Source organism: Pogoniulus pusillus, unplaced genomic scaffold (assembly GCF_015220805.1).
Source record: "Pogoniulus pusillus isolate bPogPus1 unplaced genomic scaffold, bPogPus1.pri scaffold_199_arrow_ctg1, whole genome shotgun sequence".
In the NCBI taxonomy this organism is placed as follows: Eukaryota; Metazoa; Chordata; class Aves; order Piciformes; family Lybiidae; genus Pogoniulus; species Pogoniulus pusillus.
In genome coordinates, this window is record NW_026974627.1 from 1 (window position 1) to 14,578 (window position 14,578).

The 14,578-nt window shown below is 69.0% G+C and overlaps 2 protein-coding genes across 2 annotated transcripts; both read right to left on the reverse strand.

Annotated features, from left to right (window-relative positions):
- Positions 1–159: 159 nt before the first annotated feature.
- LOC135174004 (basic proline-rich protein-like) lies at positions 160–2,067 on the reverse strand. Its single transcript, XM_064141242.1, has 5 exons — positions 2,035–2,067; positions 1,263–1,427; positions 1,015–1,046; positions 795–895; positions 160–244 (listed from the first exon to the last, which is right to left on the reverse strand). The coding sequence occupies exons 1-5, from the start codon at positions 2,045–2,047 to the stop codon at positions 196–198; spliced, it is 360 nt and encodes a 119-aa protein (XP_063997312.1). The 5' UTR covers positions 2,048–2,067; the 3' UTR covers positions 160–195.
- A 674-nt stretch (positions 2,068–2,741) lies between these two features.
- Positions 2,742–10,718, reverse strand: LOC135174003 (armadillo repeat-containing protein 5-like). Its single transcript, XM_064141241.1, has 7 exons — positions 9,924–10,718; positions 9,523–9,630; positions 7,341–8,796; positions 6,234–6,748; positions 5,503–5,635; positions 4,735–4,918; positions 2,742–4,220 (listed from the first exon to the last, which is right to left on the reverse strand). Exons 1-7 carry the CDS (start codon positions 10,198–10,200, stop codon positions 3,150–3,152), a joined length of 3,744 nt encoding a protein of 1,247 aa, XP_063997311.1. The 5' UTR covers positions 10,201–10,718; the 3' UTR covers positions 2,742–3,149.
- Between the last annotated feature and the right edge of the window lie 3,860 nt (positions 10,719–14,578).

A 14,578-nucleotide genomic window follows, 5' to 3' on the forward strand; every position in this document is an offset into this window, starting at 1 on the left:
GGGTCCCGCGGGGGCTGCTTGGGGGGGGGAGGAGAAGGTTGAAAGTGGGGGGGGGGCTTGGAGGAGGGGGGGGTCTAGGGGCGGAGTTTGGCTCGATGGAGCACAACAAAAGGGGGGGGGGGGGGGCTGAGGACCCCCCCCCAAGATGCTTACCTAGCAGGGGGGGCCCCAAGTTTGGGGTCTTTGGGGTCCTCCTCAGCCCCCCCCGGAGGCTTTAAGGGGGGGAACTGGGCCAGGAGCTCGTCTGGAAGGGGGGGGGACGGGGGACGGACATGGACGTGTCCGGCCCCCCCCCCCAAAAAGGGTTTTGGGGTCCCCCCCCAGGGGTGGTTGGAGGTCCCTAGGGAGGGTTTGGGATCCCCGGGGGGGGGGGGCTGGGGGTCCCCGGGGGGGGGTTGGGGGTCCCTAGGGGGGGTTAGGGGTTCCCCAGGGGGGTTTGGGGAGGGGTCTCCGGGGGCTGTATTTCGGGGGGGGGATATCTGGGGGGTTTATTTGGGCGGGGGGACTATTTTGGGGAGGGGTCTCTGGGGGGAGTATATGTGGGGGGTCTGGGGGGGTCTGATGTGGGGAGGGGTCTCGGGGGGGGGGGTGTGTCTCAGGGGGGTGTATTGAGGGGGGTCTGGGGGGGTCTGATGTGGGGAGGGGTCTCGGGGGGGGTTGTGTCTCAGGGGGGTGTCTCAGGGGGGTGTATTGAGGGGGGTCTGGAGGGGTCTGATGTGGGGAGGGGTCTCGGGGGGGGGTGTGTGTCTCTGGGGGGTGTATTGAGGGGGGTCTGGGGGGGTCTCGGGGGGTACCTGCGATGCTGCCGTGGGTGGTGCTGAGCTCCCGCAGGAGCCTTTCGAGTTCCCCCAGCCCCGGGGGGGGCATTTTCGGGGGGGGGCTTCTCTGTACCGTACTGGGGAGGGGGACACACAAAGGGGACAATGACAACGGCCTCGAGCTGCCCCCCAGGACCCCCTCCCCAGTTTTAATGGCCCCGAGCCCCCCCCCCCCAAACGTCCTCCCCCCCCTTACCTGTAGAGCTGCTCTGTGGCTTCTGCTGGCACCTGGGGGGGGGCGACAGGGAGGGGGGGGTGAGGGGGGGAGAGGGGCACGAGGAGGGGGGAGGGGACCCTAGGGACAGTGACCCCTCCCCCCTCGCCCCCCCCCCCCCCCAAAGGTCCCCTCCTAAAACCTCCTCCCCCCTTTCAGTGTCCTCTGATGCCACCAACCCCCCCCAGGGGGTCCCCAGCCCCTCCCCCCCCCCCCCTTCATCAGCTCACAGCGGGGGGGGGGGGGCGTGGACCCCGCGGGTGGGTTCCTCCTCGCGTGGGTTTGTTCCTGGGTGGTCCCCGCGGGTTGGGGTCCCCCCGCGGGGGGGTCCACGAGCAGCAGAGGGCAGCGAGGCAGGAGGCAGCTGCAGGCCTCCAGCTCTGCCAGCAGAGCGTCTGGGGACACCCCCACGGACACGCGTGGGGGACACAGACTCAGACACTGCCCCTCCCCCCGCGCAGCCAACCTAGCCCCTGCCCCCCCCCCCCCCCCGGTTCCACCCCCCAGACCCCTGCAGCCCCCCGGACCCCCCCTCAATTCCATCCCCACCCCAGACTCGCGTGTCCGTGGGTCCCCCCCCCCAATTCCCGCCCATTCAGACCCCACCCCCAAGTCTAGAGCCCCCCCCCCTTAATTCAGCCCCCCCCCCCGACTCTTTCAGCCCCCCAAGTCCAGCCTCTCCCAACCCCCCGCGCCCGTGGGTGCCCCCCCCAAATTCCAGCCCACTCAGACCCCCACCTCAATTCCATACCCCCCAGACTCGCGTGTCCGTGGGTGTCCCCCCCGGTTTCACCCCCCCCCAATTCCACCCCCCCCCCCCAGACTCACGTGTCCGAATGTCCTCCCCAATTCCATCCTCCCCGACCCCCCCCAATTCCAGCCCCCCCCAGACTCGCGTGTCCGTGGCCCCCCCCCCCCCCCCCAATTCCATCCCCCCCAGACCACTTCAGCCCCCCCCAGTTTCCCCCTTCCCCCCCCCCCGGCCCCGCTCGTTGCTCTCACCCAGATCGTCCATGGCAGCCCTGGGCGGTGCCCCCCCCCCCCCCCCCTCCTTAACCCCTCTTCTCCTCCCCCCCCCCCCCCCCTCCCGTGACGTCGTCCCGCGAGGGCCCCACGGTGCCCTTGTAAGGAAATGGCCTGGAGGGATCCAGCTGTGGGCGGGGGGGGGGGGGGAAGAGGAACAGCTGGAATGGAGGGGGAGAGGAAAAGCTGGGGGGGCACAGCTGGAGCGGGGGGGGAGGAACAGCTGGGGAGGGTCTCACACATCTGGAAGGGGCTGGGGGGGCACAGCTGGAGCTGGGGGGGAGGAACAGCTGGGGAGGGTCTCACACATCTGGAAGGGGCTGGGGGGGGCACAGCTGGAGCGGGGGGGGAGGAACAGCTGGGGAGGGTCCCACTCATCTGGAAGGGGCTGGGGGGGCACAGCTGGAGCTGGGGGGGAGGAACAGCTGGGGAGGGTCTCACACATCTGGAAGGGGCTGGGGGGGCACAGCTGGAGCTGGGGGGGAGGAACAGCTGGGGAGGGTCACACACATCTGGAAGGGGCTGGGGGGGCACAGCTGGAGCTGGGGGGGAGGAACAGCTGGGGAGGGTCCCACACATCTGGAAGGGGCTGGGGGGGGCACAGCTGGAGCGGGCGGGGAGGAACAGCTGGGGAGGGTCCCACACATCTGGAAGGGGCTGGGGGGGCACAGCTGGAGGCAGCCTGGGGCAGTTCTGCTCCTTTATTGTGGTCTCCTCACAGCCTCTCCCCCCGGGGGGGCTCTTCCTCTCCCCCCCCGCCAGGGGTCTCCTCCTCCTCCCCCCCCCCCCTCCCCCCCAACCCCCCCTCCCCCCGAGGTCCCCATGAGCCTCTTTGGCCTCCTCCTGCCCCCAGGAGGTGCCCAAAGCTGCTGAGGTCCTTCTTGGCCTCCTCCTCCTAATCTTCATCTTCACCCAGAAGGCTCCAAAGCATCTCAGAACCTCTTCGGCCTCCTCCTCCTCCTCCTCCCCCCACAGCTCCCCGAAGCTCTCAGGGAGCCTCTTTGGCCTCTTCCTCCTCCTCTAGGAGGTGCCCAAAGCTGCTGGGGTCTTTCTTGGCCTCCTCCTCCTCTTCATCCAGGAGGCTCCAAAACACTTCAGAGAACCTCTTCTTCATCCTCCTCCTCCTCCTCTTCCTCCCCCAGGAAGCTGCTGAGGTCTCCTTGGTTGCTTCCAGGCTCCTCCTGAGGGTCCCCAAAGTCCTCCCCCAGGTCCCCCCCAAAATCTTCCTCCAGGTCCCCCCAGAAGTCCTCTCCCAGGACCTCCCCAAAGTCCTCCCCCAGCTCCTCCTCCTCCCCCTCCTCCAGCTTGGCACCTCCTGGCAGTGCCAGCAGGGGGTCGCCCACCCCCCCCCAGGGCTCTCCCATCTCCAGTGGGGGCTGCAGCCCCCCGGGTGCCAGCTCGGCCAGCAGTGCCCGTGCCAGGCGTGGGGGGCACTGTGCCACCCTGGCCGCCCTCACCAGCCTCGGTGCCACCTCCTCTGGCCCTCCCTTTAGGATGGCCTGAGCCGCCCTGGTAGCCAGGTGGGCACTGCCCCAACGCTCTGCCAACGCCCACAGCATCCCCGGGGGGGCACCCACGGCCGATGCCACCCACGCCTCGAAGTCCTCTGCCACCAGGAAGCGTCGTGCCAGGGCCAGGGCGGCGCCGGCGGGGGAGGGGGGCACGGGAGGTGCCAACAGCTGGCAGGGGTCGTGGGGGGGGCCCCGGCAGCCGTGCAGGAAGTGGAGCAGCAGGCGCAGGGCACCTCGGGGGGCACTGCCCAGGGTGACCTCGGCCTGGCGAGCCTCGGCGAAGGCTCCCCCCAGCATGGCAGCCAGCACGGGGGAGAGCTGGCACAGGGCGGCCCTGGAGGCTGGCACCCCCGGGCGGGCACCGTCGGGCAGCAGCAGGAGGTCGTGAGGGGCCCTGGAGTAAGGGCAGGGGCAAGGAGGGGCCGGGGGTGGGGACTGGGAGGGGTCCGGGGACAGGGAGGGGCAGGGGGAGGAGGGGGCTGGGGAGGGCTGGGGGCAGGAGGAGGCCTCCAGCAGGGGGCGCTTGGGGGGCACTGGGGACAGGTGGGGGCAGGAGGAGGCCTCCAGCAGGGGGCGCTTGGGTGGCCCCCGGGAGGGGTCCCCGGAGCTGTCCCCAGGTCCTTGCAGGTCCTCATTGGCTGCAGCCCCTGGCACCTGTGAGGGCAGTGCCAAGAAGGTCCCCAAGGTGCCCAACCTGCCCCTGCTGTTCCCCAAGGGTGCCCTCTGGGTGCTCCCAACCCCCCCCCCTTAGCCCCCCCAATACCCTCCCAAGTGCCCCCAAGGTGCCCAACCTGCTCCTGCTGTCACCTGGGGGTGCCCTCTGGGTGCTCCCAAACCCCCCTTAGACCCCCCAATACCCTCCCAAGTGCCCCCAAGGTGCCCAACCTGCCCCAGCTGTCACCTGGGGGTGCCCTCTGGGTGCTCCCAAACCCCCCCCTTAGACCCCCCAATACCCTCCCAAGTGCCCCCAAGGTGCCCAACCTGCCCCAGCTGTCACCTGGGGGTGCCCTCTGGGTGCTCCCAAACCCCCCTTAGACCCCCCAATACCCTCCCAAGTGCCCCCAAGGTGCCCAACCTGCCCCAGCTGTCACCTGGGGGTGCCCTCTGGGTGCTCCCAACCCCCCCTTACCCCCCCAATACCCTCCCAAGTGCCCCCAAGGTGCCCAACCTGCCCCTGCTGTCCCCCGGGGGTGTCCTCCTGGTGCCTCCTGAGGTGCCCGATGGCATCAGCAGCGTAGAGGGCGAAGGCAGGGGGGGGCTGGAAGGGGGAGGAGGGGCCCAGGGCCACTGCCGACAGCAGCAGTGCCACTGCCCCCCCCTGCCACAGCAGTGCCCGTGCCGGGGGTGCCACCCTGCAGAGAAAGGCACACAAAGGGGGTGGGCACCAGGTGGCAAGTGCCCAAAGAGGTGCCCAGGGAGGTGCCCACAGAGAGGGATTAGAGATAGTGCCCAGGGAGATGCCTATGGAGGTGCCCATAGGCTGCCCACAGAGGTGCCCGGGGGTGCCTATGGAGGTGCCCATGGGGCTGCCCACAGAGGTGCCCAGGGAGGTGCCTATGGAGGTGCCCATGGGCTGCCCACAGAGGTGCCTGGGGGCTGCCCACAGAGGTGCCCATAGGCTGCCCACAGAGGTGCCTGGGGGCTGCCCACAGAGGTGCCCATGGGGCTGCCCACAGAGGTGCCCAGGGAGGTGCCTATGGAGGTGCCCATGGGCTGCCCACAGAGGTGCCCGGGGGCTGCCCACAGAGGTGCCCATAGGCTGCCCACAGAGGTGCCCATGGGCTGCCAACAGAGGTGCCCGGGGGCTGCCCACAGAGGTGCCCATAGGCTGCCCACAGAGGTGCCCATGGGGCTGCCCACAGAGGTGCCCAGGGAGGTGCCTATGGAGGTGCCCATAGGCTGCCCACAGAGGTGCCCGGGGGTGCCCGGGGGGTACCTGGCCAGCAGGGGCAGGGCGGTGGCACAGGCCAGGCGTGCCCGGGGGGAGCCGCAGCGCAGGAGGTGCTGCAGCACTCCCAGCCCGTAGGGGGCAGCAGCGGCGCGGCCCAGGCTGCTCAGCAGGGCCTCGCCTGGGGGGGAGAGAGGGGAGGGAGGGGCTCAGAGACCCCCGCGGACCCCCCCCCCAGGGACCCCCAAATCCCCCCAGGGACCCCCCCAAACCTCCCTCCAGGGACCCCCAACCCCTCCCCCCCACAGGGACCCCCAAAAGGGATCCCCCCCAGGGAGACCCCCATGGACCCCCCCCCATGGACCCCCCCCATGGACCCCCCCCCATGGACCCCCCCCATGGACCCCCCCCCCATGGACCCCCCTCCATGGGCCCCCCACCATGGACCCCCAAACCCCTCCCCCCACAGAGACCCCAAAATCCTCCCCCCCACCCCAGACTCCCAAACCTGCCCCCACAGGGACCCCCAAGCTCCTCCCCACAGGGACCCCCAAACCTGCCCCCCAAGGGACCCCCAACCTCCCCGAAGGGACCCTTGGGGACCCCCCAGAATCCTCCCCCCCCTCCCCCGGGATGCCCAAACCCACCACAGGGACCCCCAAAATCCCCACCCCAGAGACCCCCAAACCCCTCCAGGGTCCCCCAACTCCCCCCCACCCCAGGGACCCTTGAGCAGCTCCTGGGGACCCCCAGCCCCCCCCGGGCCCCTCCCCACTCACCCAGCTCCCGCAGCCTGTCCCCGCGTGGGTGCTGCCAGCCCCGGGGCTGCCCCCGGCGCCCCCTGGCGCCCCCTGGCGCCGAGAGGCTCCTGGCGCGGCGCGGGGGCAGCCCCAGCAGCAGCCAGGAGCTGAGCAGCGAGGGCAGGTAGCAGCTCAGCAGCGCCCCCAGCAGGCAGGGCGCGGCCGTCAGGCGGCGCAGCAGGGCGGCGGCGGCGGCGCGGGGGGCGGGCGGCGGGGGGGGCAGGGCGGTCAGGTAGCTGAGCAGCCCCCCCAGGACCCCCGGGCGCGCCAGGGAGGGGCTGGGGGGGTCGGAGGCCGCCAGGCGGCGCAGCAGCAGCAGGGCAGGGGTCTCGGGCAGCCAGGGGTCCCCCTCCCCCACCCCCCGCGGCAGGGCCAGGGTCAGGAGGGGGGGGAAGGGGGCGGGGGCGGGGCGGGGGGGAGGGGGCGGGGGCGGGGAGGAGGAGGAGGAGGAAGGGGGAGGGGAGGAAGGGGATTGGAAGAGGTAGAGGCAGGACCTGGGGAGGAAGAAAGGGCAGGGGGTGAGGGGGGGGGGGGCAAAGAGAGCATCTCTGAGACCCCCCCCCGGGGTTTGTCCTTCCTCCCCCCCAGGACCCCCCCCCGAGGATCCCCCCCACAGGGACCGCCCCCAGGACTTGTCCTCCCCTCCCCGCTCAGAGACCCCCCCCAAGGATCTGCCCTGCCCCTCCCCCCAGAGACCTCTTCCCCCCCCGGGAGGGTCTCCAAAGGGAGCCCTTAGGGACCCCTCCCCTGAGGCCCCCCCTCAAACAGAGCCTCCCCCCAAAGCCACCCATAAGCCCCCTGTGCCCCTCCCCATACCTCCCCATGCCCCTCCCCATGCCCCACCCATACTGCACCCATGCCCCTCCCCATGCCCCACCCATACTGCACCCATGCCCCACCCATACTGCACCCATGCCTCTCCCCATGCCCCACCCATGCCCCTCCTATGCCCCTCCCCATGCCCCACCCATACTGCACCCATGCCCCTCCCCATGCCCCACTCATACTGCACCCATGCCCCTCCCCATACCCTCCCATGCCCCTCCCCATACCCCTCCCACATCCCACCCATGCCCCCCCACTCACCCCAACCCTCCTCTGGGGGTCCCTTTGGGGGTCTCCTCTCGGGGCAGGTCCCAGGACGCTGCTGCTGCTTCCTCCTTCTCCTCCTCCTCCTCCTCCTCCTGCCTCCTCCTCCCCCTCCTCCTGCCCCACCCGCTCCGTGCCTGCCCCCGCAGCACCTGTGCCAGCCTCGGTGCCAGTCCCTCCCCCTCCAGTGCCAGCAGAGCCTCCTGGTCGTAGGCGAAGGCTGCCAGGGCCAGCAGCAGGCGCCGGTGCCAGGCGGTGCCCAGGGGGTGCCCCAGCAGTGCCAGCAGCACCCCCAGGCCCCCTGCTGCCCGCACCCGGGCCCGGTTCACTGCCTCCCTGCACAGCAGGCACAGTGCCCGCACAGCTGGGCACAGGGTGGCACTGGTGGGGCCTGCGGGGGTGCCCTTGGGTGGTGCCAAGGTGCCATTGGAGATCCTCGAGGGGATGGGGGGTGCCAGGGTGGTGGTGCTGGGGGGTGCCAAGGTGCCCTTGGATGGCACCAAGGTGGCCTTGGGGGCCCTCGAGGAGCTGGGGGGTGCCAAGGTGGTGCTGGGTGCCACCAAGGCATCACTGGATGATGTCAAGGTGGCACCAGGTGGCACCAGGGCTGTGCTGGGTGGTGCCAAGGTGCCATTGGGCGACTCCAAGTCGCTGGATGGTGCCAGAGCACCATTAGGTGGTGCCAAGGTACCACTGAGTGCCCCCAAGACACTGGGTGGCACCATGGCATCACTGGATGATGCCAAGGTGGCACTGGGTGATGCCAGGGTACTGCTGGATGGTGCCAAGGTACCATTGAACAGCGCCAGGGCACCATTGGGTGGTGCCAAGGCACTGGGAGGTGCCAAGGTGGTGCTGCTGGGCGGTGCCAGGGCACCACTGGGTGGTGCCAAGGTACCACTGGGCAGTGGCAGGGCACCGTTGGGTGCCACCAAGGCGCTGGGTGGTGCCAATCTGCCCTTGCTTACCACCTTGGGAGCACTGCTGGGTGCCACCCCGTCCTGTCTGCCTGGCACCGAGGTGCCCCCTGGCACCCCCAGCACCCTCCTCACCTCCTGGATGGCAGCCTCCACGGCACCAGCTGCGCCCAGCCCGGGCCTGAGGTTGGCACGGGCACAGGCATTGGCAAGGGCAGCCAGGGCAGGCTGTCGCCGGTCGCGCTTGGCATGGGCAGCCAAAGCCACCAGGGTGGGCACCGCCGGTGCCACCTCGTCCACGTAGGGGCCTGGCAGGTCGGTGAGGGCACGCAGGGCCCGTGCCAGGGCCGGGCAGGCAGGGTGGTCAGGTGCCAGGGCTGCCAGGCGGGTGGCCAAGGTGCGGATGGCAGCAGCAGGGCCCAGGGGCTGCAGCGGGCACGGAGCTGCCCCCAGGATGCGCAGGGCACGAGCGGCACTGTGCAGGCACTGGGGGCTGGCACAGGAGGCTGCCAGGGAGAGCAGCAGAGGGGCAGCGCCTGGCAAAGGGGGGGAGAGGGCAGCAAGGGGAATGGGGTTAGGGGGCACGGAGAGCAGTGGGAGGGCATCAGGGGGCACTGAGGAGGGGGTTAGGGGCAGGGAGGGCATTGGGAGGGCATCGGGAGGGCATCAGGGGGCACTGAGGAGGGGGTTAGGGGCAGGGAGGGCATTGGGAGGGCATCGGGGGCACTGAGGAGGGGGTTAGGGGCAGGGAGGGCATTGGGAGGGCATCAGGGGGCACTGAGGAGGGGGTTAGGGGCAGGGAGGGCATGGGTAGGGCATCAGGGGGCACTGAGGAGGGGGTTAGGGGCAGGGAGGGCATTGGGAGGGCACCAGGGGGCACTGAGGAGGGGGTTAGGGGCAGGGAGGGCATTGGGAGGGCACCAGGGGGCACTGAGGAGGGGGTTAGGGGCAGGGAGGGCATTGGTAGGGCATCAGGGGGCACTGAGGAGGGGGTTAGGGGCAGGGAGGGCATTGGGAGGGCATCAGGGGGCACTGAGGAGGGGGTTAGGGGCAGGGAGGGCATTGGGAGGGCACCAGGGGGCACTGAGGGGGCCTGGGGGCATGGAGGGTCTCAGAGATGGCATCAGGGGGCACGGAGCACATTGAGGAAGGGTTCAGAGGGCACCGAGGAGGGCATCAGAGGCCATGGAGGGCACCGAGGAGGGGGTCAGGGGGCACTGAGGAGGGCATGGTGGGCACGGACCCCCCCCCCCGGTACCCACCTGCCTCCAGCACCTCCTGGGCACCGTCGGGCTCCAGCGCCAGGTTGGCGAGGGCGCGAGCGGCTCTGCAGCGAACGCTCTCGGGGCTGGGCGGGGCCAGCAGCGACACTGCGGGGGGGGGAGAGGGGAAGGCTCCTGATTGGTCCCGGTCCGGCTCTAGAGGGGTCCTGATTGGTCCCGGTCCGAGCCTAGGAGGCTCCTGATTGGTCCCGGTCCGGCTCTAGAGGGGCCCTGATTGGTCCCGGTCCGAGCCAAGGAGGCTCCTGATTGGTCCCGGTCCGGCTCTAGAGGGGCCCTGATTGGTCCCGGTCCGGGGGGGCCTGCTCGGTCCCGTCCGCGCTCTGGGGCAGCCGCGCTCGGTCCCGTCCCTCCCCCGCGCAGCGCCCGGTGCCGGCTCGTACCGAGGCGGGGGACGCCGCCGAGGCTCCGGGCCAGCCGGCGGCAGCCAGGTTCGGTGCAGCAGTTGCCGAGGACGCTGAGCGCCAGGTCCAGGGTCCGGCGGGGCCGGTCCGGGCCCAGCAGCTCCAGCAGCGGCCCCAATCCCCCTCGCTCCCGGAACCGAGCGGCTCCGCCGGGCCTGCGGCTGTGGCGGGTGCGGAGAGCCAGCAGGGCCCGGCCCAGGCCCGGCTCCGCCGCCGCTCGCACCGCCTCCACGCACCAGCCCAGCGGCTCCGCCATGCTGCCGGCGCAGGCGGCGGGACCGGGACCGGCCCGGGCGGGGGGGCGGGGACCGGCCCGGGGCGGAAGCGGAAGCGGAGCAGAAGCCGGAAGTGATGACTGGCGCAAGGCGGGGCCCAGGAGGAGGAACCGGAAGGAAGTTGAGGCAGTAACAGGAAGTGACGACTGACGCAAGGCGGGGCCCAGGAGGAGGAACCGGAAGGAAGTTGAGGCAGTAACAGGAAGTGACGACTGACGCAAGGCGGGGCCCAGGGGGAGGAACCGGAAGGAAGTTGAGGCAGTAACAGGAAGTGACGACTGACGCAAGGCGGGGCCCAGGAGGAGGAACCGGAAGGAAGTTGAGGCAGTAACAGGAAGTGACGACTGGCGCAAGGCGGGGCCCAGGGGGAGGAACCGGAAGGAAGTTGAGGCAGTAACAGGAAGTGACGACTGACGCAAGGCGGGGCCCAGGGGGAGGAACCGGAAGGAAGTTGAGGCAGTAACAGGAAGTGACGACTGGCGCAAGGCGGGGCCCAGCGGGAGGAACCGGAAGGAAACAGGAAGTGACGACTGGCGCAAGGCGGGGCCCAGCGGGAGGAACCGGAAGAAGCGTCTGCAGAAGCCGGAAGTGACGCCACACGTAGGGCCAGAAGAAAGGGCAGGCCAAAACAGGAACTACGTCAACGAAGGGGCGGAGCTAAAGGGCAATGGACGCGAGCGCGGGGCACGACGGGAAACTGAGGCCGAGTCCAGGCCCTGAGAGCGGCGGCGAAGAGCGACCAGGGAGAGGCAGCAGGAACCGACAGCGCTGCCCCGACGGCACCTGCGGACCCCCACAGACCCTCACGGAGCCTTACAAACACCTGCAGACCCCGCTAGAGCATTAAGGGCCCTCACAGACCCCTGCAGAACCTACAAACCCTCACAGACCCATCCGGGCCCCTACAGACCCTCACAGGCCCCTGCAGGCCCCTACAGACCCTCACAGACCCCCGCAGGACCCTACAGACCCTTACAGGACCCTACAGACCCTCACAGACCCATCCGGGCCCGTGCAGACCCTCACAGACCCCTGCAGGACCCTGCAGAACCCTACAGACCCTCACAGACCCTCACAGACCCTCACAGACCCCTGCAGGACCCTACAGACCCTCACAGACCCCCCGCAGGACCCTACAGACCCTCACAGACCCTCACAGACCCCTGCAGGACCCTACAGACCCTCACAGGCCCCTGCAGGACCCTACAGACCCCTGCAGGACCCTACAGACCCTCACAGACCCCCACAGGACCCTACAGACCCTCACAGGACCCTGCAGGACCCTATAGACCCTCACAGACCCCTGCAGGACCCTCACAGACCCTCACAGGACTCTACAGACCCTCACAGGCCCCTGCAGGACCCTACAGACCCCTGCAGGACCCTACAGACCCTCACAGGCCCCTGCAGGACCCTATAGACCCTCACAGACCCCTGCAGGACCCTCACAGACCCTCACAGGACTCTACAGACCCTCACAGGCCCCTGCAGGACCCTACAGACCCCTGCAGGACCCTACAGACCCTCACAGGCCCCTGCAGGACCCTACAGACCCTCACAGGCCCCTGCAGGACCCTACAGACCCTCACAGACCCCTGCAGACCCTCACAGACTCTTACAGGCCCCTACAGACCCTCACAGACCCCTGCAGACCCTCACAGACTCTTACAGGCCCCTACAGACCCTCACAGACCCCTGCAGGCCCCTACAGACCCTCACAGGCCCCTGCAGGCCCCTACAGACCCTCACAGGCCCCTGCAGGCCCCTACAGACCCTCACAGACCCCTACAGACCCTCACAGACCCCTACAGACCCTCACAGGCCCTCACAGACCCCTGCAGGACCCTACAGACCCTCACAGGCCCCTGCAGGACCCTCACAGACCCCTGCAGGACCCTCACAGACCCCTGCAGGACCCTACAGACCCTCACAGACCCCCGCAGGACCCTACAGACCCTCACGGACCCTACAGACCCTCACAGGCCCCTGCAGGACCCTACAGACCCTCACAGACCCTCACAGGCCCCTGCAGGACCCTACAGACCCTCACAGACCCTGCAGACCCTCACAGACCCATCCGGGCCCGTGCAGACCCTCACAGACCCCTGCAGGACCCTGCAGAACCCTACAGACCCTCACAGACCCCCGCAGGACCCTACAGACCCTCACAGACCCTGCAGACCCTCACAGACCCATCCGGGCCCGTGCAGACCCTCACAGACCCCTGCAGGACCCTGCAGAACCCTACAGACCCTCACAGACCCCCGCAGGACCCTCACAGACCCTCACAGACCCTCACAGACCCCTGCAGGACCCTACAGACCCTCACAGACCCTCACAGACCCCTGCAGGACCCTACAGACCCTCACAGGCCCCTGCAGGACCCTACAGACCCCTGCAGGACCCTACAGACCCTCACAGACCCCTGCAGGACCCTACAGACCCTCACAGACCCCCACAGGACCCTACAGACCCTCACAGGACCCTACAGACCCTCACAGGCCCTCACAGGACCCTGCAGGACCCTCACAGACCCTCACAGGACTCTACAGACCCTCACAGGCCCCTGCAGGACCCTACAGACCCCTGCAGGACCCTACAGACCCTCACAGGCCCCTGCAGGACCCTACAGACCCTCACAGACCCCTGCAGGACCCTACAGACCCTCACAGACCCCTGCAGGACCCTCACAGACCCTCACAGGACTCTACAGACCCTCACAGGCCCCTGCAGGACCCTACAGACCCCTGCAGGACCCTACAGACCCTCACAGGCCCCTGCAGGACCCTACAGACCCCTGCAGGACCCTACAGACCCTCACAGACCCCTGCAGGACCCTACAGACCCTCACAGGCCCCTGCAGGACCCTACAGACCCTCACAGACCCCTGCAGGACCCTCACAGACCCTCTCAGGACCCTGCAGACCCTCACAGACCCCTGCAGACCCTCACAGACTCTTACAGGCCCCTACAGACCCTCACAGACCCCTACAGACCCTCACAGGCCCTCACAGACCCCTGCAGGACCCTACAGACCCTCACAGGCCCCTGCAGGACCCTACAGACCCTCACAAACCCCCGCAGGACCCTCACAGACCCTCACAGGACCCTACAGACCCTCACAGACCCCTGCAGACCCTCACAGACTCTTACAGGCCCCTGCAGACCCTCACAGACCCTCACAGGACCCTACAGACCCTCACAGACCCCTACAGACCCTCACAGGCCCCTGCAGACCCTCACAGACCCTCACAGACCCCTGCAGGACCCTACAGACCCTCACAGACCCCTGCAGGACCCTACAGACCCTCACAGGCCCCTGCAGGACCCTACAGACCCTCACAGATCCCTGCAGGACCCTACAGACCCCTGCAGGACCCTACAGACCCTCACAGGCCCCTGCAGGACCCTACAGACCCTCACAGGCCCCTGCAGGACCCTCACAGGCCCCTGCAGGACCCTACAGACCCTCACAGGCCCCTGCAGGACCCTCACAGACCCCCCGCAGGACCCTACAGACCCTCACAGACCCTCACAGGACCCTACAGACCCTCACAGGCCCCTGCAGGACCCTACAGACCCTCACAGACCCCTGCAGGACCCTCACAGACCCTTTCAGGACCCTGCAGACCCTCACAGACCCCTGCAGACCCTCACAGACTCTTACAGGCCCCTACAGACCCTCACAGACCCCTGCAGGCCCCTACAGACCCTCACAGACCCCTACAGACCCTCACAGACCCTCACAGACCCCTGCAGGCCCCTACAGACCCTCACAGACCCCTACAGACCCTCACAGGCCCTCACAGACCCCTGCAGGACCCTACAGACCCTCACAGGCCCCTGCAGGACCCTACAGACCCTCACAGGCCCCTGCAGAGCCTCACAGACCCCTGAAAGCCCTCACGGATTCTGAAATGCCAGCCAGGAGAGGGCAGTCAGTGCCACCCTTTGACCCCCCCTCTTTGCACCCCGCTTTGCCCCCATCTCTCTTTGTGCCCCTCTTTGCCCCCTCTCTTTGTGCCCCGCTTTGATCCCCCTTTGTGCCCATCTTTGCCCCCCCTCTTTGCGCTCCGCTTTGCCCCCCCTTTGCACCCCCCTTTGCCCCTGTCTCTCTTTGCCCCCCACTTTGCCCCTGTCTCTCTCTGCACCCATCTCTGCCCCCCCTCTTTGTGCCCCTCTATTGCCCCCCCCCGCTTTTTGCCCCTCTTTTGCACCCCCCTTTGCTCCCCTCTTTTGCCACCCCCCTTTGCTCCCCTCTTTTGCACCCCCCTTTGCTCCCCTCTTTTGCCTCCTCTTTTGTTGCTCCCCTTTGCTGCCCAGGGAGGTGGTGGAGTGGCCGTGGCTGGAGGTTTTGAA

What these genes read in the sequence shown, in the direction of transcription:
- LOC135174004 (XM_064141242.1), bottom strand. An exon ending in CACGCCCCCCCCCCCCCGCT is followed by an intron (nt 1,047 to 1,262) that starts GTGAGCTGATGA and finishes GCCCCCCCCCAG; the next exon opens with GTGCCAGCAGAAGCCACAGA. An exon ending in GCCACAGAGCAGCTCTACAG is followed by an intron (nt 896 to 1,014) that starts GTAAGGGGGGGG and finishes CCCCCTCCCCAG; the next exon opens with TACGGTACAGAGAAGCCCCC.
- LOC135174003 (XM_064141241.1), bottom strand. Translation starts at nt 10,200, where the DNA reads ATGGCGGAGCCGCTGGGCTGGTGCGTGGAGGCGGTGCGAGCGGCGGCG. An exon ending in ACCCCCAGAGGAGGGTTGGG is followed by an intron (nt 6,749 to 7,340) that starts GTGAGTGGGGGG and finishes CTTCCTCCCCAG; the next exon opens with GTCCTGCCTCTACCTCTTCC. An exon ending in GGACAGGCTGCGGGAGCTGG is followed by an intron (nt 5,636 to 6,233) that starts GTGAGTGGGGAG and finishes TCTCCCCCCCAG; the next exon opens with GCGAGGCCCTGCTGAGCAGC.